General features: G+C 48.4%; 1 protein-coding gene across 1 annotated transcript; it reads right to left on the minus strand.

The window, feature by feature from the left end:
• Positions 1–1,073: 1,073 nt before the first annotated feature.
• On the minus strand, positions 1,074–18,061 carry ASXL1 (ASXL transcriptional regulator 1). The gene is made up of 13 exons (XM_059827391.1): positions 18,002–18,061; positions 13,187–13,269; positions 12,240–12,242; positions 10,191–10,299; positions 8,958–9,078; positions 8,785–8,882; positions 8,350–8,443; positions 7,899–8,051; positions 7,309–7,472; positions 7,116–7,212; positions 6,527–6,632; positions 5,438–6,053; positions 1,074–4,699 (listed from the first exon to the last, which is right to left on the minus strand). The coding sequence occupies exons 1-13, from the start codon at positions 18,059–18,061 to the stop codon at positions 1,769–1,771; spliced, it is 4,635 nt and encodes a 1,544-aa protein (XP_059683374.1). The 3' UTR covers positions 1,074–1,768.
• Positions 18,062–20,860: the final 2,799 nt, after the last annotated feature.

Below are 20,860 nucleotides of genomic sequence, written 5' to 3' on the forward strand. Positions count from 1 at the left end.
CCGTCGCCAGGACCGCGGTCCCCTTCACCCCGGGGCGCGGGTGCACAGGCGCGGTGGTCCCTCTCTCATTCCCACAACATGAGGCTGTCAGATGCATTAAGGATAAACCATTTCAGAGACTAAACGTGTTGCATCCCTCAGGCTTGCATCTCAAATAGGGACTTGTACGGTTAAAAAAAAAAAGTGCGTGGTCAAGGGAGGTAGGATAGAGCTGGAAAACGGACAAGAAAAAATAAAAATAAACCCCCTACAATTCTTGCTACTGCCTGCTTAAATGAAACAGTGGACTTCTCCCCCCACTGAAGCAATTCACTCTTGGTAAGTAATTGCTCCAAAGAGGAAGAGTCACGTTTTTGCTCTCAATCTATGGATTGAGACGTTCACCTTCTTGCAAGGCAGCTGCAGCCATGCTCTACATCAGTTACAGCAACAACTGGCAATAGCTTAGAGCAGCGCCCGCTGAAATACACTCGACTCGGCAAATCCCATCAGGTCACCCTCGAGTCCGACATCACAGTCTACCCGTGCAGGGCAGCACGGACGCCCGGGCAGAGAGGGAGGCCGTCAGAACCGAGAGACACCTTCGCATGTTGAGCCTCACGTTAGGCAAGACGGAATACAGCGGCTCTGACTACAGATGCAGATTAATAACTAACACCACTTTAATGCAATACTGCTGTAGAGCCTGAAAATCCAAGGAAAAAAAAAGAACCCTTTATGTTCTATGTACATTACATCCATTTACAGAGTTGGCCAGTACTGTGTACAACATATAAATACATGATCAAACAGATGCATAGAGGATACTTACAGGAGCCAAATAATTCACTTTATACATCCAAGAATGAAAATATAAAAAAAAGGAAAAAACACTGCTTTAAATGTTAGATGATCGTCACACAGATGCACAGCTAGACTCTCGCAAGTGGTCAGATGCTGTCGTGTTAAGGTCCTCATTGCAGGGCTGCGATGCAGAGATCGCTGGCCGCATAAACGAGCTTCTAGGAACCTCCGACGCTTCACGTAGTTTGTGTCAAGTCAGCCAAAATAGGCAGTCACATCAGCTGGTCCAAGAGTTCAGCCAGGCGCACAGTTCCCTGGGCCACACATCTTCCTGCAGACCAGCAGAAGGCATTCGGTTGGCACCATTTTTTCTCTTGCGTCCTCCGAGCCAGCTCCATCCCGTCTACGGTTCGCTGCATGCGGCTCCCCAGCCACCCGCGGAGCGCTTCACTGGGCACCACGTCCTGCTGTAGCATCCAAAGCCCGTACAGAACCATCACTGCAGAGCAGCTCTTCGCTTACGCTTACTGTACCGCGGCACTTCCCTCGCAAACCAAGAATGGAGATGGCGGAAGGGGAGAGTGGAAGACTGTAGGGCCTCACCTAGCGCAGCCCTGAAATAGAAAACACCCTGTTCCAGTTCGTTTGGATGTAAAGATTTCCTCAGCAGAGGGTCCACGGATTGCCACAGCAAACTGCCTCTCACTCAGGTGTTAGCCTCAGCACGTGTACCAGAGCACAATCAGGATTTCCACGATAGCACTAAGCAGAAGGATCGCTCCAGTGGGGTGCAGCCCACAGAGACTGGAGTGTAACCGTGAGCAAGAAAGGGTTTAGTGGGAAGGCAAGTCAACTTTCCTCACCAAAACAAAGTGTAATAGCATTTCTACTATAAACAGAAGAGTATTTTGTGTACAGGTTTTAGGATCAGTCGTTATCAAAATACACACACTGAATATACAATTTGTCCCATGGCCATAATTTATTATCTCACCACAAGGCACAATACACAAAGCTTAGAGGGTCCTATACAGTCATCGTGACAAAAGGCCCCGCAGCCTTTACACATGATCATGGCTTTAAGGCTGCACGAGCACTTGAACGATATCTCGTCAACACTGCTGCTATCAGCAAACATCTGCACAGAAAGGGACGTATTATGGTTTGCAGCAAAGTTCGCTTTGTGGGTTAGCTGCATCATGCTTCCAGCAAGACTTCTGGGAAAAGCTGGAGTGTTGGATGAATAATTAAAGCTGGTGGAATTAAGCTGCAGCTTAGAAAGCTTCCCATAAAACGCTTGCTTGATATTGAGCTGTGAGGGTATGGAAGAAGGCTCCAAAGGGTGATTGTGTCCTTTTCCTGGTTCCCTCGAAAACTTAAAAAACGGCAAGTCCATAACCAGCGGAACACTTTGCAAATGCTCAGTCAGCTCCACGGGGTTTTGCGCTGCATCCTTCTGGTTCTCCGCGTTACTCTTGGCTGGGCTGCCACATGCCAACACGTTCTCATTTTTCATTTCTCCCAGGGTGTTGGTGTGCTGCTTGGAAGTCCATTCTTCCCTTGCAGCTGGCATTCCTTCTCCTGATGCACAGCTCTTGTTCAGAGGAACCTGTTTGCTGGGGGACAAGGTTCCCATGGCTGAAGCTTGATCTAAAGCCCTGGCGTGATGTAGTCTAACACTGGGGTTGCAAGGAAAACCAGAACCAAAGAGTTTTTTGCCTTGAACTCCAACATAATTTTTATTGACCGATGTACCCCCTGTCTGATTTGGACCAAGAGAAGTTACAGCTGGAGATAAAAACCGAGGCTCTGTAGAGGCGTTCAACTTCTCCGGACTTTTATTTGTGACAACGCTTGTTAACGGGTTGCGCTGTGGCACCCGATGGACCTTGGGCAACTCCTTTTGCTCCTCAAAGCTGCAGGAAGAAAATGTTCTTTCCCGAGGGCCCATATCTTCAAGCTTCTGAGAGGCACTTGCCACCTTTGCCAGTTGCTCTTGGCAGCTTAAAGTCGAGGCGACTTTGGAATGTTTTTCTGCAATAGTCTGATCCTCCGCATCCTCTGCTCTAGGCAATGCTGCCCCTGATCCGCACTTCTTCTCCTGGGCTTCCATGGAAGATCTCATTGAGTGGAAGTCATCGCTCCTGCTTAGGGCACTCATCTTTATTCCTACATCTGGGGAAGATTCTTTGCCAAAATAGCAACTGCTACCTCTCTCCATTTGCAGGGAGAGGCTTTCTGACTGCTTGTCCAGTGGTGGCTGTGTAATTTCCAGCTTGATGTTGGCGTGAGATACTGGGAGAACTTCTTCCAGTGGAAGGTTCCCCTTAAGCAGCTGCATCACCAAAGGGTTGTTGGTTTCAATAGCGGATACGGGCCGAGAAGAACCTGTCGGCCGCTCGGGTTTCTGGGGCAATGGTGCATGTGGTCCCCATCGCTGAGGTGAAGGTGCAGTGCTCATCGCTGCGACTGCAGGGAAGTCCACAACATAGGCCAGGCTGTCTGTTTCCACAGATGATTTTGATCTAATCCTACTGCATCTCTCAGTGCTGCCGTGACAGGAAGAGTCTTTCCCAGCCACCTCCCTACAGCTGACACTTCTGAAACATATATCCATCTCTATATTCTCATCAGCTACGTCACCTTCAAAATCTGAAGCGGTATCTGTTGTTTCACTGTGTGTACTCTGTACTTCTTCATCTCTGTTTGTCTTGAACTCTTGAGTCTCTCTCAGCGGCTGATGTGCATTTTCTGGTTCTGTTCTGGGGCACCTTTCCCTCAGCTGCAGAAGTTTTTCAGAGGTATCTGTCCTGTTCTGGGAAATAAAGTCATCATGCAAAGAGGGTTTCACCAGAGACTCTGTATTCTGTTCTTCATTACTTAGTCTGCCATCGGTCTCTTTCTCTGCCTGCAGGTGTGAAAAGTTATACAGCGCAGGGACTGCTTTCTCCACGCCAGTAGCCACTGTTTCGGAGTTATCACTATCAGCGTCACATTTTTCCACAAACGTTTCAGAGCCATTAAATCTAAATCTAGATACCATTTCTGGCTCATGGCATTCTTTACCACCTGATGACAATTCTGGCAGAAGAGCAGGACAACTGGAGGAATTTTCCTTTACGTGAGAATGATAATCCAGCTGTACAGTGGGAGCACTAACATCTTTGAGTTCTGACACAACCCTATCTCCCGCAGGACTGATCGCAGCTCCCTGCGCCAGAGAACATGACAGGCCGTTTACTGGTGGCACCGCACATTTCAGCTTTGTACTTTGCCTCTCCCGTGATGCAACACAAGATGGGGTTTCGGTCCTTGGGTCACAGAGGAGCTGCTCGGGGCTTTCCTCCTGCCTCCGAGAGGTTGCATTGTCTAGGGACGACCCAGTCAAAGCATCACAGAACTGCCTTCTAGGTGAACCATCACCAGGTTGAGCTGCCCCTGAACTAGTGCCTGCAGTGCATTCCAGAACACCTCTTCCCTCGCTCTTTGAAGAAAAGGGGTCTTGTCTTGAAGAGACGAAGGAATTTGTGTTAGCCTCCTGAGCAGCCACCTCAGAGTTAGCCTTTTCTCCATTCAGATGGAGAAACGACAGTAATTGTGTTCGTTGTAGATCTGACGAACGCTTTCCATGAGTTCTCTTTGATCTCCTGTGCTCTGTACGGCTGCTGGATTCTCCTCCGCCACCTCCTTCATCAGTGCTTCTCCCTCCGCCTGGGCCACCCCCACCTCCAATGGCGGCTGTAGCAGCTTCTCGCTGGGCTCGGGCTTGCAAAGCACGGGCTTTAATGTCTGCGAGTGTTCTGGCCCCAGTCCTGCCCCGGCTGGAGGGCTCCGTGTTGGGGATGATCCTGGGGCATATCTGGTAAGTGGGCTGACCTTTAACCACCCAGGGTGGTTTAATACGTGAAAGTTGTATCTGAAAGAAAGAGAAAAGCAATTAGTTCTAACACTTCACCGTTTTCAGACAGTGAAATGCATTTTATTAGCATCTGTTCATTGCAATTCTTATCACAAGAATTCAACAAAAATTTAAAATTCCAACTTAAAAACTAGTTCTGGCAGAGAAATAGGATGCTCCTTGTAACCTCTGCTTATGCGCTCTGTCATGCAATATGTAAAGCTCACTCAATGCTAACATTGTTTTACCAGAGCCAGCAGACAAATACGAAATGAGTGATTTGCGTTCAAATCCTCAGAGATCAAAATGGTCTCCTTTACATCAGGATGACTACCCTGAAGCTAACAAGACGGACACATCTAGTCAAAATGGGAAAAGTCAGAAGGAGTACTAAGATTCTGCCCAAAAGGAAAGGAACTGAGAAGCTACACAGGATAAAGAATGTGATTTGAAGGTCTCTTTTGCAACAAGTCAGCTAGTTTCAGGAAAAACGATGTCTGTGTCCACAGAAATGCGAACTAACAGAGTGAGTCAAGGTTACCCTGTGCTCTCGTGCAAAGACCTTGGAATGATCTTCCATTCTTTGCCTGTCTAAATAAGACAGTAAACTGTGGTAATCAGAGGTACTTAGCCAGCTCTACCAATGAAACCCTTCCACTTCTCTTAAGATGACAACACTTGACATTTTAATAACATTTTGATGCCACTGAGCATGACAGCCCTGAGACACCAAGCAGCTATAATTCTCTTTCCTACCCGGATGGGTGGGACTTTTGGCTCCTCTTTAGTAGGCTGTGGCTTTTCTGGGTGAACACTTTCAATTGTGTTACGAAAGGACTGACGATCTTCAAGCCGGGGCTTCTTTTCGGGGAAGGACGCAGAGGCAGCCTCCTCAAAGCATTTCCTCTTCTGGTCCTTGGACTCCCGAGCAGAGTTCTCCTGGGGCAAACTGGGAATTCTGTTTGCAGCTGCCAATGACAGCTCTTCCGATTTACTGTGTAATTTGGAAGTCTCTGGAGAGAGCTGCAATTCTGAACTCTCTGGCTTCAGTACTGCAGCCGAAGGGCTCGTCAGATCATCTTTCTTCAGGTCTATCTCAGGCTTTGTCTCTTTATTGAGAGAGGAATCTGGTCCCACAGAAGCAGTCTCTTTGGAAGCCTCCGTTTGCTCAGGTTCACGCAATTTGTACAGGCTCCTCCTGGCTCTGCATCGCAGGTCGGCCCGGGAGCGTTTCTTGAAGTGCCCATCTCTCTGCCGTGTAGAAGGACCGCGCGGCAGTCTTGCTTCTCCTTTAACAGACAGTCCTGTCCTGTTCTCAGCATCTTCTTGCACCAAATTCTGCTCCTGGGATTCTTCTTGGGTCAAGCCCAACCTATGAGGCAAACATAAAAACTAGCTAAAAGCTAAAGCCCATCCTAATTTAAGCATTTCATCTTTTACTTACAGCTGCACTGTCACCCCTATACATAGTAACATACAGATTACAAAGCAGAGACTCATCAAAACCTCATCAAGTCAGTCTGCAATGAGATAACCTATACGTTTGCTATCCCACATTACTATCACAGGGAATGAGGAAAAAAAAGAAAATGTAAAGAGTTATGATGGAAAACAAGTAATATTAACTTGTCTGGGTAACAAAATAGACAGGCTACAAAATTCTGCTGTGGCCCAGCCAATGCCACTAAGGATTTCCCTGGAGCAACAGTCCAAATGATTCACCCCACAACCTGTATTTTTTCAAGGAGTTTATGCTGCATCTTCTCAGGTATCCACAAGCAGAAACACACTCTGTCACCTGCATAAACATAGATAAAACAGGACAGATGAGGTAAAATTTCTCACTTTTGTCCATAGTAGTCCTCAAAGAACTTCTCTTTCCATTGCTCCACTCTCTTTTCCTTTTCCATCTCCTGCCGAATTCGAACTTGCATCTCATGGGTGAATTCACCTACATGGAAGCAAGAGACTGAAATTCAGTTCCAAACAAAACTGATTCTGCAAACGCAACCTTTTGTGTTGTAACAGTGTAGTACAGTAGGTAGATATACAAAGGACGGATTTTCTGGTATTGCCCTGCTCTCCACTTTACGGATCCACGTTCTGCCTGCAACTCCTTAAGGGCAACAGTCACACAGCCTCAGGCAAGTCTGAAAAAAAATCATGTTTTACCAGACACAGGCCACCATTTAAGGAAAGAAGTCTAGCACTACTTTACACCTCCACCACTTCTTTCAGAAGGTCCCATGGTGCCAAAGGAAAACACATCTTTGATTTTAAAGAAAAAAAGAAGAAAAGTTTGGGGCAACATAGCCAGATTCCCTGCAAAGCTGGACTGAATTCCCATCCATTAACTGTAAAAGAAAAACAACAAAAAAAATTCCATAAAATGAGTACCTATTCTCCAGCCACCTAGGAAAGTAAACCTACTCACCATCAGCTAGTCGTTCCCTCCAGCTCTGCGCAGCGTGTGTGAAGAATTCATTATTCAGAGCACTGCCACTGAGACGCATCAGCCCATCAGCCCCGACCTAACGGGACAAACCCAGGACAAAGAGAAAACATTTGCTCCAGCCGTTCTGCAAGCAAGAGGCAACGCAGTGAATGGAAGTGCTGCACCCTCATACCTGTCTGTCAACTTCTGGAAGGAGGTAAAGAAGCTGCTGCTGGAAGTGCGACGGGAGCGCATTAAAGGTTCTGGAGTTTATCAGAGCTCGCAGGTTTGTATTGACAAGAATGGAACCAGGTGTTTCAAAGTCAATATCCTCACCCCTGTTTCGTTTCATTTGTCCTGTAGTTTAAGGACAGGCACATAAAATAAACATTGTTGTACAAAAGTATTTCAGCATTATGGGCAAAAAATTAATGTCAAACTACTACAGCAAAAGAAGCAAGATATATGAGAAAAGACTAGTATTCAAGTATGAAGACAGACTCTCAAACACACTGATTAATAGACATGTATCTGAAATTTTGATATGGGGTCACACTTCTGTCACATTCAGGTACAATTCTTGATGCTGCTCTTCAGTGTAGGCAAACTTTTAGACATCTGTCTCACTAATGTTCAGAGAGAAAAGTCTGGCTTGCGAGCCTTAAGATCATCATAAACCTTCTGAAGGAAGAGAACCCTGATATCTTCTCACATATACATGGACTTCAACATGGCCTGCTTTTACGGCCAATTATTCTTCTAACTTTAAGCAGAAGCACCTACCAGCTGTGGGCTTTCGGATACCTCTGAGAAGCTGCGGAGGATCCCTGTTTATTTCTGTTCTACTACGCAAGGTGGCTTTGCACAGGGCCAAAGAGCTGCTGCTGCTGCTGGATGTGCTACTGCTCTCCCCATCAGCATGCCTTCCTGTGAAGCCTAAGAGCAAAACAATTTCATAAAAATAGGCAAAGAACAGCAGAAGACCCCTTGGAGAGTGGTTTAACATACAAGAATTATCTGCTAATAACAGATCCACTATTACAGGGTATTGCCCAGTTACCAACTATTTTGATGGAGAAAAACATATACTCAACAGCACAACTCTCTACAGCCACACGCGTTCTCACCAAGCGTTAAAGAAATCCTCAGGCAAACTTACAGATAACTAGGGACTGCTGATTAAAGGCTATCTATGCAGTCATTAGAAAACCACCACAACAAAAGCAATGCTCACCGGAGGCAGACTCCATGTGTGCCCCATTTACTTTCAGTGGCGTTAAGACAACACGTGGCAGCATTACACCAGTCTTTTTCTTTTGTTTGGTTGTCTGCGGTCCAGAAAGAAACCAAAAACAAAACAAAGGAACAAAGACATTACAGAGGGGTAAAATAAGCTTCTCAGCAGCACGCTTCTCAGTTAAAGAACTACCTAGCTCCTAGGTAAATCTTCACGTGCCATTACATTTATGAATAGCAGAGAATTCAAAATTACCTTCCTGTACGTGATCCCTCCCCATACTGCAAGCTCCCTACCTAAGGGGACAGCCCCATAACTCTCTCTGAGGCACCCGTGCACAACTACTCCCTATCACGCTAACCCAACCCTCAGGCATAATGAAAGCTCCCCTCGAGAGGCTTCATGCTTCCCATTAGTCCCACTTTTTCCTACCTGGGAGGCGGTTCTGTAGCTCTCCCTGGTAGTAGCGGGTCCCTTGCTCTGAGACTCAGTGGAACAGGAGGCATTAGAGGAGGTTTCATCAAGAGACACTGAAAAGAGATGGGCACTCAGTCAGACACAGAAGTAGGTCCTATAGTTTACGATTAATGTCACTAGACACTCACCATCGTTATCACCACTCACAGTGCTTGCTTCATTGGACTCGCAACTTTCTGCGTCTGCTGTATCCTCCAGCTCCTCCCCTTCTGGCACAGACAGGTTCCGAGACCACTGCAAGGCATCCTTCTAAACGGGCAAACAGAACTGGGATGGCTCCAGTCCTCCCTCCCAACCACTACGACTTAAACCAGTGGGGACGGACGGTTTAGTGGATATAGTTTTTAAGCCTAATTTTTTTCACCTTCCCTATTTTAATCCTTGATGTAGAAAGACACTTTTAAGTGTATTTGGGCTCATAGTGGAATAGAAGCCATTAGAACTATTAGCACACCTCAGACACCTCCTAGACGAGTAACTCAAACATATCCAAAATACGAAAGGTTAATAATTCATCGCACTTCTCTGCAAGCAAGCAGCTTCTAATAAAGAGAAGTATCTCATTCTTTCTGCAAAAGAATAGGCAGCATCAGAGTAGCCAACTACTAAGATAGTAAGCTTAGGAGATGTATTTACTACTTGTATGATCAAAGCCATTTCAATTCCACCTGTTTTCGGCAAAATATGGCAATTCAACACAATTTTCTGACAGCAGGAAAAAAGATGCAACCGAAATAGCTGAGATACCCGTTGTCCATCAAGCTGATATTTATCAGGGAATCCAACAGTACAAAACAATGCAAAAGAAAAGCCTAAGACCAGAAACGTTTTCAACATTTAAGATTACTGGGACAATAAACGGAAAATAAAAAACGTTCCAGAGACATCTCAAGATCTGAGGAAAATAGTGACGCTGAATATACACAGAATGCAGTGGAACACAAAACATGAATATACATTCTCCTATCAAGATTTTACTTGTATCTACAAGCTGTCGGACCAATTTAATTTATTGGTTGGCTGCGTTCCCTTGCGGCTGGCAGAAAAGGAGTCAATGGGACCGTTTCGATAAGCAGCCACCTGAGTTGGACACCAAGAACTGGAATAAGCGGATTTATCTTGCTTGCACAATTCAAGAAATAATAGGGGTTTTTAAAAGGAATTTATCATGTACGGCTGAATATAACTGAAAGGTACAAGCTCTAACGAAATAATGAATTCCAGACACTCTTTCACATGACGCTCTCGCATGCAGCACATTCAGCTCATATGATGCTCAGTGACAGTTTAACACTCAGCTATGCATAACAAGCAGAACTCGCACCTCGGCCCTCAGGTGAGAGCAGGAACTCGGCATTTACCTTGAGCGTGAAGAGGCTGATGCGTCCAGGCAGTTTGTAAAAGAGTCCGTCACCTCCCCTTGAATTGGAATGGAGCATGGCGTTGAGGCAGGCTAGGGGAGAAGTGCCACTGAAACACAGAAAGGCAGAAACCAGGAAGTTTTAAGAAATGGCCTTATCAAGAAAACAGCCCAAAAAATCTGTTTAAATGGGCATCATTTAGCTGACTAGGGGAACAGAGATGATGCTGTTAACTTCAGGGGATGGACACTTCAGTCAGAACAGTATTACTGTTTTCCTGTTTGACCTGTACGTCAGCCTCAACACACCACAGTGAAGCAAACAGCAAAAAACAGGGAACGTTATACCAATTTTAAAGTTACACTTGGCCATTTTTAGACACTTCTAATTTTTATTACCTGTTTTCTCCCTTTCTCTTCTTGAAGCTTTCAGAATTGGATTGATTTTACCAAAAAACCCCCAAACACCAAAACCCAACCGATCTATTCAGCAGTGGAAAGATGTAAATAAAACCAGCATAAATTGTACAGATACGTGTTTCTGGAATGTCTTCCCTGACATGTCACAGACAAAACTGCACTAGCAGAGTTAGATGTAAAAGGTCTGATGCACTAGTTTGTCAAGTTCTACGTAACTCCCTGGTTAGAGGAACCGTCCTACGCTCAACTGATGGAACTTCTGTGCCACGTAATCTCATGTTTTCCATAAGTCACACATGTACAGGCAGAAAGTTACCTGGAAGAGTCATTAAAGCAGTATCGGTTTCATTATTATTAAAAGTGAAACTGAAAACTGGATTGAGACAAAATACTTAAAAGAAAATAATTCTCAAATCGAAAACTTAGAACAATTTCTGTTTCCACTCGAAACACATTTGTTTTTTTGGGCATTTCTTCACAAGCCTTGGCAACAGACAAAATTACCCTGTATCCCTTCTAGATACTGCGAAAAAAAATTCCGGTCTTCTGTCCTGTTAGACAGTGGTTTCCCTTCTGTGTTTAACAGATGCTCCAAGCACGCTAACCAGCCACAGAGCATGCTTTCTTAGAACGGCAAAATAAATAATTCCCCCCGAACTGAGAAAAAAGCAAACAATTAAAACTCTCCTAGGAGCTAGAACTCAGCAATGGTGCTGGGCCCAAGTGTCCTGGTTCGAGCATCAGCCGCGCAGGACCATTAATGTCACCCGTGAGGAACATGGCCCTCCCAACAGACCGGCGTGACCCCCAAACCAGGGAACACTGGCTCAGAAGTGATTCAAAGGGAAAAACGTCTCAAGCCACCAAGCTATTTCCTTCAGGAAATGGAGTTTCAGGAAGGGCTTCTATACAAGCAGCAGCAAAGGCTGCGGCATATTTAGCTAGGCAGGATCACTGCCTTTATTCTGTGAACAATTACGCTCTGAAGAAAACAGTCTTTTCTTAAAGCAGAGAATTAATGACCGGGGAAGGAAAAGCAGATATCCCAAGGGAAAACCACCGACCTTTAAAGGAACGATTTAGCTCTGTGGGATTTAACCTGACACATGCTCCAAAGTCTGGTCTTTAGTTACGTACTGTGATAGGTCACTTGTCAAAACTGGGAGAGCACCAAGACAATTTACGTGTGTGAAAAGAGACCTGCTATTACCTTTAGCAGCGGACAGCCTAGGCACGTAGATCTTCAACTATCTGCTTAAGTAAAAGGACTGATGTAAGAAAGGTGCAGAGTGTTGATTAAAACAAGGCTATATGAAGGTCCTCATTAAAAGCCTGTCTGAATTCTACTCAGAGCTGTGAAACCACCACCCATACCCAAACCAGTGAAGATCTCCTCGGCAAGGATCGCCAGTGGCAGGTGGGCGTTCTAACAGCTCCGGTATCGATGCAGCAACACGCGCCAGCATCGTCCCTCTCCCAACAATGGCAACTCCTACACGCGACATCCCTGTATGCATCACCAGTTTTCACTATTCAAACCATCCCAGCTGTTTCCTGATTTCAGACACAAATAAGGAGCAGAAACAAGCTAACATTTTGAGTTGTCAGGTCCCAGAAGAAATCAGTTTACCTTCTGTAGCTGGGCAAAGCACAGGCTCAGGAAACGCAAACGCCACGGTGGAAAACAGTCCAGAGAGTCAAGATGAAGGGGAAGCAAGGCTAGAAACAGTCCACGCATCTGGGTTCCCCAGAAGTCAATCAACGGGCAGCAGCCAAAAGCAACTGCTTTTTCTGTCTCTGATAGTCAAACTTTCTTTTTTTGCCACGCAGCACTAACTGAGACATTTGGACTTTCACGGTTACCTACTTTCTTTGATCCGCAAGACACTCTGTATTTCTCTTCTACTACTGTCACAGAAACAGATGGAAGTTCACAGGGACTTAACCGAGGAAAAGAGTCTCCCACTCTTGCCACTTCTGATGCTCCATATCAGGTTCTTTTCTGTATGAAGCCCACGTTGAGATGGGCTTCTCCTCCATACAATGTCAAGAGCCACAACAGTGTGAGCTGCGCTATCACGGTGCTCGAAAATCTGAGCAGAAGCCAGAACAGTAATATAAAATAAAGAAGACTTTTTTGAGTCTCCTAAAACATAATGTCTCCTCTAGAAATGAAGCATCAGGGGAGAGAAAACTTAAACTGTTCTCAAACTAGAGTCACAATAGCAGAAACTACTGGGAGCTACTTACGAGAGAACCATACAAGTGGTAAGTACCACACAATGCAGGAGTCTGATCTGCAATAGGCATTTATTTTACAATAGATGGATGAAGGGGGCTCTGTGCATTACCAAAAAATCCAAGAACAGCTTCCAGTTACTGTCACAAGAAAAAAAAACCCGCAACCTGTATATAAATGTCTATACTGTCATCTGAAGTTACCATGCTGGAAAGAGAAAAAAGGAAGAAGAAAAGTGGGCTGGAGATGAGGCAGAATTGCACGAAGCAACACAAGCCTTCATATGCAGCCTCCCCCACGCTCGACACTATGTTTTAGACAAGATCATCAATACTAACCTCATTTCCTTTAGTCCTTCAGCCTCTATGACCTGCAGAATCTGTTTTGGGGTCATGGGAGCATCAGAGTAATTTTCCAGCACCTGAAAAGACAGAAAGACCACGTGTCATTACAGAATTTGCTTCTGCATTCACAGAACTACTCCGTAAGCCGCGGATCAGATCCAGTAATATGCCTCTTAAAACTTTATTCATCTGCAAAAGATACACGCTAAAAATTTCAGGCTACCTCAAGATTAGATGACAGTAAGCATCGCGAAAGGCTTACCTTAATCTGGTCCCTAACGAACTGAAATGCAAACACGAAGGAGAGAAAAAGCAGCAGAGTTTGGCCTTGAAACCAGTGGAAGCTTTGCCACAGACTTGATTGTACATTAGACCGAGCTGCCGCCACATACAACCTCCAAAACGGTACAGCGGTTAGTGACCTTTAATGATGTAAAATGTTCTTCCTACCTCTCAATAAAGCATCCAGTATTTTTCTGCCAAGAAAAGTATTACTGTACAACTATATAATTCAATAGCGTACCTTCCTTGGATTACTGCATTCATTTCAGCTTCGCTCCATCCCAAGAAGGGTACCACGGGTAAGAGAATTCTTGTCAGAGAAGGACAGAATTCAGAAAAGGACAACAATAACAGTAAAGGATGCGGAAAAAAATTATGGCTAGGGACACTAACAAGATTTGGACTACTTGCCTTTGAAAGAAAATGAGTAAAATCAGATATTAAAAAGGCAATACAATAAATAACAACTCGTCCTTTCATCTATTATACAAAGAATAGAATTGCCACTTACATGTGAAGAACTAAAGAGGCTATTACTTTTTTTTTTTTAAAAAAAAGCCTGTGGAACTTACTGCTCCAAAATGGCTAGAAGCGAGAACTCAAGGATTCAAAAAGAGGACCGGACATTTCTGTGGATAAGAAGATTACCCACATAAACAGGAAACAATGAACAAAAATAAGCTGCAGTAGATGTAAACCACGATGTTTCTTTGGGAGCAGACTACCCTACAGCTGCCTAACAGGCGCCGTCTCCTGCGCCTTCCATTGAAGCAGACAGCGCTGCCCTCTGAATGCAAAAGACACCGAACTCAACAGAGCTCCAGGTCCGATCAAGCAAAAAGACTGCGATAAAGGCACAGGACGTGGCCTGAAACATCCCAGAAAAGCAGCAATGGGTATTCACTCAGGAACTTTTTGATTGTAACTGTGGTCTAAATTCCCCTAACGCAACGGCCGCAATGATGCACAATCCTGATTTCATTTGTCACTGTGCTTTAGAGGAGTCAGCAACGCGATGCTGTCTTTCAGTTTGACTTGTGCGAGAAGCCCACGGAGGAACCCAAATGCCCCATTTCTATCAGCAACATCTAGAACCGAGTCACTGCAGCACTGTGGCAAGGCACGGCGCCTGCAGTCTGCCTCCCGGCGTCGCATGAGCAGGACATTGGCAAAAAATAAAATGTTGTGCAGGGCACCATTTGCATCTCCATACCATCTCCAACCTCCGCAAGTAAAGAAAAACCCAACCCATGTCACTGTGGTTCTGCGCTTCAACTATATTTTGTGATAAAAGGAATTTCATACATCATATCCACCTAACATACATTTTTCAGATGCTTGAAGACCAAAAGCATCGGTGGTGCTACCCTGGTAGTGGACGGAAATTTGAGAACTACGTAACCTGAGATAAACACAATGAAAACACAAAGAGTTTAAAGAAAAGATCAAAGAAAGCGATAAGCCATATTCAGAGAGAGTAAACAATTTTAATTCCGAGTCAATACAGCTCCATCACGCTTTTTCCTCCCCTAATCAAAAAACCTCCATAGGTTACGACGTTTCCGTGCCTTCCTCATGAACTGTCACCCCCGTCACTCAAAGGGAGCAGACGGCTGACAAGGGGAAACGCATGACTCCCGAGCCAAGTGCCAGATCCACAAAATGGAACATGCCTGTTCTGAAAAAGAAGGAAATTCTTCACAGCTTATAAAACCTCTCTCAAGTGGCAGACACAGCAAGCAAAATACACAGCCTAAAACTGAGCATGAACGAGCATTTACATAAAGATAAAAGAATCTACGCTCAGGGGAACAATTTCCAATCAACAGCTATATTAAGTGTACAGACTGCTTAATGGAAGAACTGGGGGAGAGAAGATGCTGCAGCTTTAGCCACCACAGCCCAGCCCCCGGCACCGGCCCTGCACCCCTCTCCAACCTGACACTGCCCGTGCCGCATCAGTCTTCCATCAGGAGCTACCGCTTAGGCAACGTTAGCTACTCCTTACCCCCAAAAAGACGGTTTTTCCCCTCCGCTGTTTATGCTACTGATAGTCAAGGGTTCTTATGTCCCTAATTACGGAAGTTTACACCACTCCCCCAATTCATTTACTAGACATCTAGCGCTGACAGCACTTGTTGAATAGTCCTATCGCTCTGGGTGTTCAAATGGATCTTTAAAGGCTTATTTTACGGAACGTGCATAGTATTAGCTCTGTAGGAGCAGCAACGCTGAAAAGCACTTTTGCCTATGATTATCAGGAACATCGAGAGGAACACAAAATACAATAGTGCACATCAGAAAGGAAAATTAAAAGCATTTTGACAGGGAGCATGTGTAAGACTAGTGTTAAATAAAGATCTATTTTTAGCAGATTTACAATCAGTCCTGCAAGCTGGAAGCGCAGCTACGCAACCGTAGGTCTCTCTAAGAGGATAATCTAGTATGAGATCGTTCTATTTCTGGTTCATCAATGGCTCTAAGATGCTGTTGAGGCTTAGACGTCTCATGCACCCGCTGTGTCTGAGGTTCTGGCCGAAAGACAGGCGAGAGGAACTGTGTTTGTGAAGAGATCCCTTCCCCATCACACAATGAGGGTGAGGAGGTGTATTGGGAGACAGCTTTAGAGTCACAGTCTCTTGTGCTGCTTTGGGCAGCCTATAAATACTGATTTTTTTATTTTTTTTCACCTGTTAGAGCTCAGGAGACTTGAATGAGGTGAGTTTGTGCAAGGCCACCTGGCACTGCCTCTGCCCCGAGGTCACCCACCAGGAAAGCATCCCTGCCACCTGCAGTGACGCGGGTGGCTCGCAGAGCCAGGACCTCAAAGAGAAATGCACGATGAAGTACTAGGCCGCCAGATTCCTGCGGTGAAGTTCTACTGTGGCTGGGTTATGCCCTTCTCCAGTTTTTCAAGCAAAGTCATGTGGGTCTAAAATATTATAATTTACACACAAAACATCGTGCAAGTTGCTGGAAGATAGATGCTTGTCTGATTAGGTTTCCTCCTGGCAAGCGGTAAGAAAACACTCCGATAGCCAAACAAACCTTACTCAGAAGGAGCACCAAGACCTAACTTCAACACCCTCAATACCGGACACGGGTCTCAGCTGGACTCACCCATACTGTTCCTTCTGAACGTTTGTGTGCTCCAATGGATAACCCGGCCAGGCAAAACCAAACCAAACCCCCACACAAAACAAGGCAACAAAACACCCTCACGCCCTGTAAATGTGTTTCTACAGATGTCCCTACGTGACACAGCGAGGACACCGTATCCCCACAAGTCGAGTACTGGTGACAGGGCTACGGGGGGGAAACCGCAGAGATCCATTCACACCGGCCGCAGGCGGTCGGATCATCCCTTACTCCGCGTACCGGCGCTCCTGCACCTGCCCAGATGTGTGTCACCGCTGTCACCAAGAGCGAGCGGCTCCTAGGCAGAGGCCAAAGAGAGCAAGAAGCGGACGGCAGCGCCCACCGGCACTCCGAAGCCCCAACACCTCCAGACGAGCCCCTTCCGTGAAACTTCTGACTAGTTCACGCTCACTACCTGAAAGAGGCTGAAGTTATTTGTCTTTTTATACTTCCTAGTTTGCAAGCGGGGCTCAAGACAGACACGGCTTAAACGCTTCACGGGGGGAGGTGACCCTTCTCCCCCCCGCGAGGGCCAAACGACAGCAGCCTCCCAACAGACCTGCACGAACACCGTCCAAGCGGAGCTGGGTTTGGAAGCTTAAACCTTCCACAAGCAGGTTCCTAAAGACAAAAAGACTTGGGACATAGCCGCAGCGACGTCTCCTAAAGACCAAAAGTGCCGAAATAACGTGGGACGGCAGCGATGCCAACCCCGAGGCCCGGCACCGGCAGCCGCCGCCCGCGCCTTGGGCCCCGCAGCCTCAGCAGGGACAGCAGAAACTTTTGACAGCGGCGCTGCCCCGGCTCCCGGCCAGGCCTCCCCCGGAGGCTCCGCTCCCCCGGAGGCTCCGCTCCCCCGGCTCAGCCGTAGCTCATCTGAACGGGAGAAAACGAGCCCTCCTCCCGCCGCGAGCGGCCCCGGCCCTGCCCGCGGGCACCCCCCGAGGCGGCAAATACCGCGGCGGGGCGGCACCTCCCCGCCCGCCCGCCCCGGGCCCCCTCACAGCCCGGCCCCGGGGACCCCCCCGGGCAGCTCGTCCCGCAGCCCCCGCGGCGCCCCGGGCCCCCCCCCGGGGGTCTTCTCCTTCCCGCCCGGCTCGGGAAGGGAAACAAGCGGGGAGGAGACACCCGCCGCGGCAGCGGGACCGGGCGGTGGGGGGGGGGGAAGGGGGCACCGCCGCCCCCGGGGGGACCCGGCCCCCGGTTTCGCCCCGCCGGGGCGCAGCGCCCGCCCCCCCCGCCCCGCCGCGGGCCCCGTTACTCGTGGAGGGGCCGGAGCCGGCGGCGAGCGGAGCCCCCGGGCGGGGGAGGCCCCTCGGGGCCCGGCGGAGCCCCCGCGCCCCGCCCCGGGCCCTCCGCGGCGGGGCGGCGCCCCCCTCCCCCCCTCACCAGGCGGGCGGCCTCGGCCCACGTGCGCTCCTTCTTCCTCCGCTGCTTCATCTCCTTCATCCTCCTCCCGCGCGGGGCGGCGGCGCGGCGGGCGCGGACCGTTAGTCGCGCGGGCGGGCGGGCGGCGGGCGGCGGCGGCGGGGGCGGGGCGGGCGCGCGCGGGCGGGCGGCGGGCGCGCGGGGCGGGGCGGGCGGGGCGCGAGGCGGGGGCGGCTCCGGGCGCTACGGGAGGCGGCGGCGGCGGCGGCGGCTCGGGCCCGACATAACAACGGGGTCAAAGGGCTGGGAGCGGGGGGGCGGGGCTCGGCGACGGTGGCCGCGGCGGGACACGGCGGGACCCGCGCGCCGCGACCGAAGGGGCGGGGCTGGGCGCGCGAGGCGCGCGGCGGGCCTGGGCCCCGTTTGAAGGAAAACAAACCGCAAGGGCTGCCGGGAGCTGTAGTCCCCGCGGCCGCCTCCCCCACGGCCCCGCCTCCGCCAGCGGACTACAGCTCCCGGCGGGCGCCGCCCGCGCCGCGTGGCATGCCGGGACCAGCCGCTGCCTTCGCCCTCGCCTCATGGCCGCCGGGCTCCGTCCCCCGGGCCGCGGCGGGAGAAGCGGCACCGCCTGGGCCGCGAGGCGGCTGTGTGACCGGGCAACCCCCGGTTTTCGCTCCGGCAAAGCTGGGGGGGGCGGGTTACGACCCGGCCGGGCCCCTGCCAGCAGCCAGAGGAGGGAAGATGTCGGCCCTCGCCGCGGCCTCTGGCTGCTCCCCGGCTGAGGGCTCCGGCTCTGGGCGGTTCGGGACTGTGGGGCTGCTCCTCCCCACGGAGCCGGCCCGCCACGGGCAGCCGTGGCCGCTGTGAGATCTGTTTAAATCGGCAGGGCTTGCTGCTGGGCTCCCTCTGCGCGCCCGGTACCGCCGCCCTCGTTGCTTCCCTCTAGCGAGAAGCACCGGGGGCTGCGGGCCCGTCCGCCTTGGCCCGCATCGGACGGCGACCCCGGCCCGGGCCCTTCCAGCGCTTGCAGTCCCTGAGGTGCCATGTGCCATACGTCAACACAGCGTTAGGCAGTTCTACTCACGTTTTACCACTCAATAATAATGTAGTTTGCCCAGAGACTTTTTTTTTGGGGGGGGGGGGGGGAGAAAAATAACATAAGGCTTTGTAAAACGTGAAGTCGCTGAACCCTGCCGTTGCTTACAAATTAAGAATGAAAAACGGGCACGTTTTGATAGATGCAATAAATCTTATTGACTTTATTACACGTTGCATTTTAGGATCACTTTACATTCCTAGACAAAAGAGATGATACAAATAAATACAGGCTGTAAAACTATGGACAGAACTATTGACAGGTTCTTTGTCTACAGATCACCTAAGAGAAGGGGGAGATGGGTGTATCACCGGCGAGCTGCGAGTTCTGACGTGTGGACAGCTGTGCCCGCGGGGAGAGCCTCGGGCACTCCGTTTCAAAAAGAAAGGGGACGGAAGAAGGTAGTAAGCGCCTGGACCACAGAGAGTTAAACGCCCCACTGCACAGCGCAGCACAGCCAGGACCAGTGTTCTCATTTCGGTTCCATTGCCGCATCTAATTATGGCTTTTGCAGGTTATCCTTTCCAATTTGTGTGTTAACACCGCAGAAACAGGCCCACAGGAGTCACACTGAGCCATTCAAAGCATGGTGCACGTGAACCGTCACGGACGGAAGAGAGGACAGATCCAGGTTTACAGGCGTCTCGCTGAAACTCGGCAAGCACTCTACGTTCAGTGAAGGCAGACTTACTACACCTAAAACAAATACTGGACGCAAGTCTGGTCTGATCTGTATAATGCATCAGGGTAGCCCGAGATGCTATGACAGAGGTATGTGTTTTAGAAGATTCAAGCAGCATGCAAATATTTTAAAAAAGGCGCTAGACCTACGTTAAGGATTTTAAGAAAGTGCTTCAATTCCTATGCTTCAGTGTCAGGCGGTGCTTGCTCCCAGAGCCAAGGGCCGACTTCTGCTGCATGTAACTTTTTATAAAAAGATCCCATTATACAGATCAGAGCAAAGACGAGAAGGATGTTAAACATTCCTAGGAAGAAACTATGACGGCGCACACTGTCCAAGGGCCTCTTCCAGGAGTCGGCTGGATTTCCTGCCTTTGGCCGTTAACCTGCAGGAAGCCCAGATGGTTCAGATAACAGCCAGAGAGGGGCAAACTCGGCAGGAATGTTTCTTAAAAACTTCAACCCAGAGCTCAGTACTTTTGTACAGCTTAAGACAATGTATTTTATCTTAATATCAGTGCCACTGAGTATCTGGTCGAGGGTAAGTCCATCGGAATGAGACTCTAAAAGCTTCTGTAGCAATCCGAGATTGCCGATGAATACACTAACCAAATCTCCAACCACAGCTCCAATTTAAATACAATGACTAAATAAATGGTTTTATTCTTTCTCCACCCTATTGAATTTCTTTCACCTTGCTAATGAATTTCTACAGAATTAAAAGCAGAGCCTTTCTGACATATTAACCAGCTAGCTTATCAACACTAAAACGAGAACAGCTCGGGTTTGCACGGCGATTTGCACTGTACCAGTCCTGCCACAAAGGGAGTTTCCAGCATAGGAGTTTAATACGGAATTCCCTATGGAACAGTAGCGACTGAGGAACTGTGCATATGTGCAGACACAGAGGTGTCTGTGTATGCATATTTCACATAAAACTTACGTCTACATAGGTATGTACCTATACGCAGTTATGCATTCTGTTGCTATTTCAGGTTTTGGACTCCCCTTGTTTCATTTCAATTCTCTGAGCACTTACATCATACAATCATCTTTTAAAATGTCAAAGTACAGAAGATGATGTGCTAGAGAGAAAGAGGGAG

Source organism: Gavia stellata, chromosome 20 (assembly GCF_030936135.1).
Source record: "Gavia stellata isolate bGavSte3 chromosome 20, bGavSte3.hap2, whole genome shotgun sequence".
NCBI lineage: Eukaryota > Metazoa > Chordata > Aves > Gaviiformes > Gaviidae > Gavia > Gavia stellata.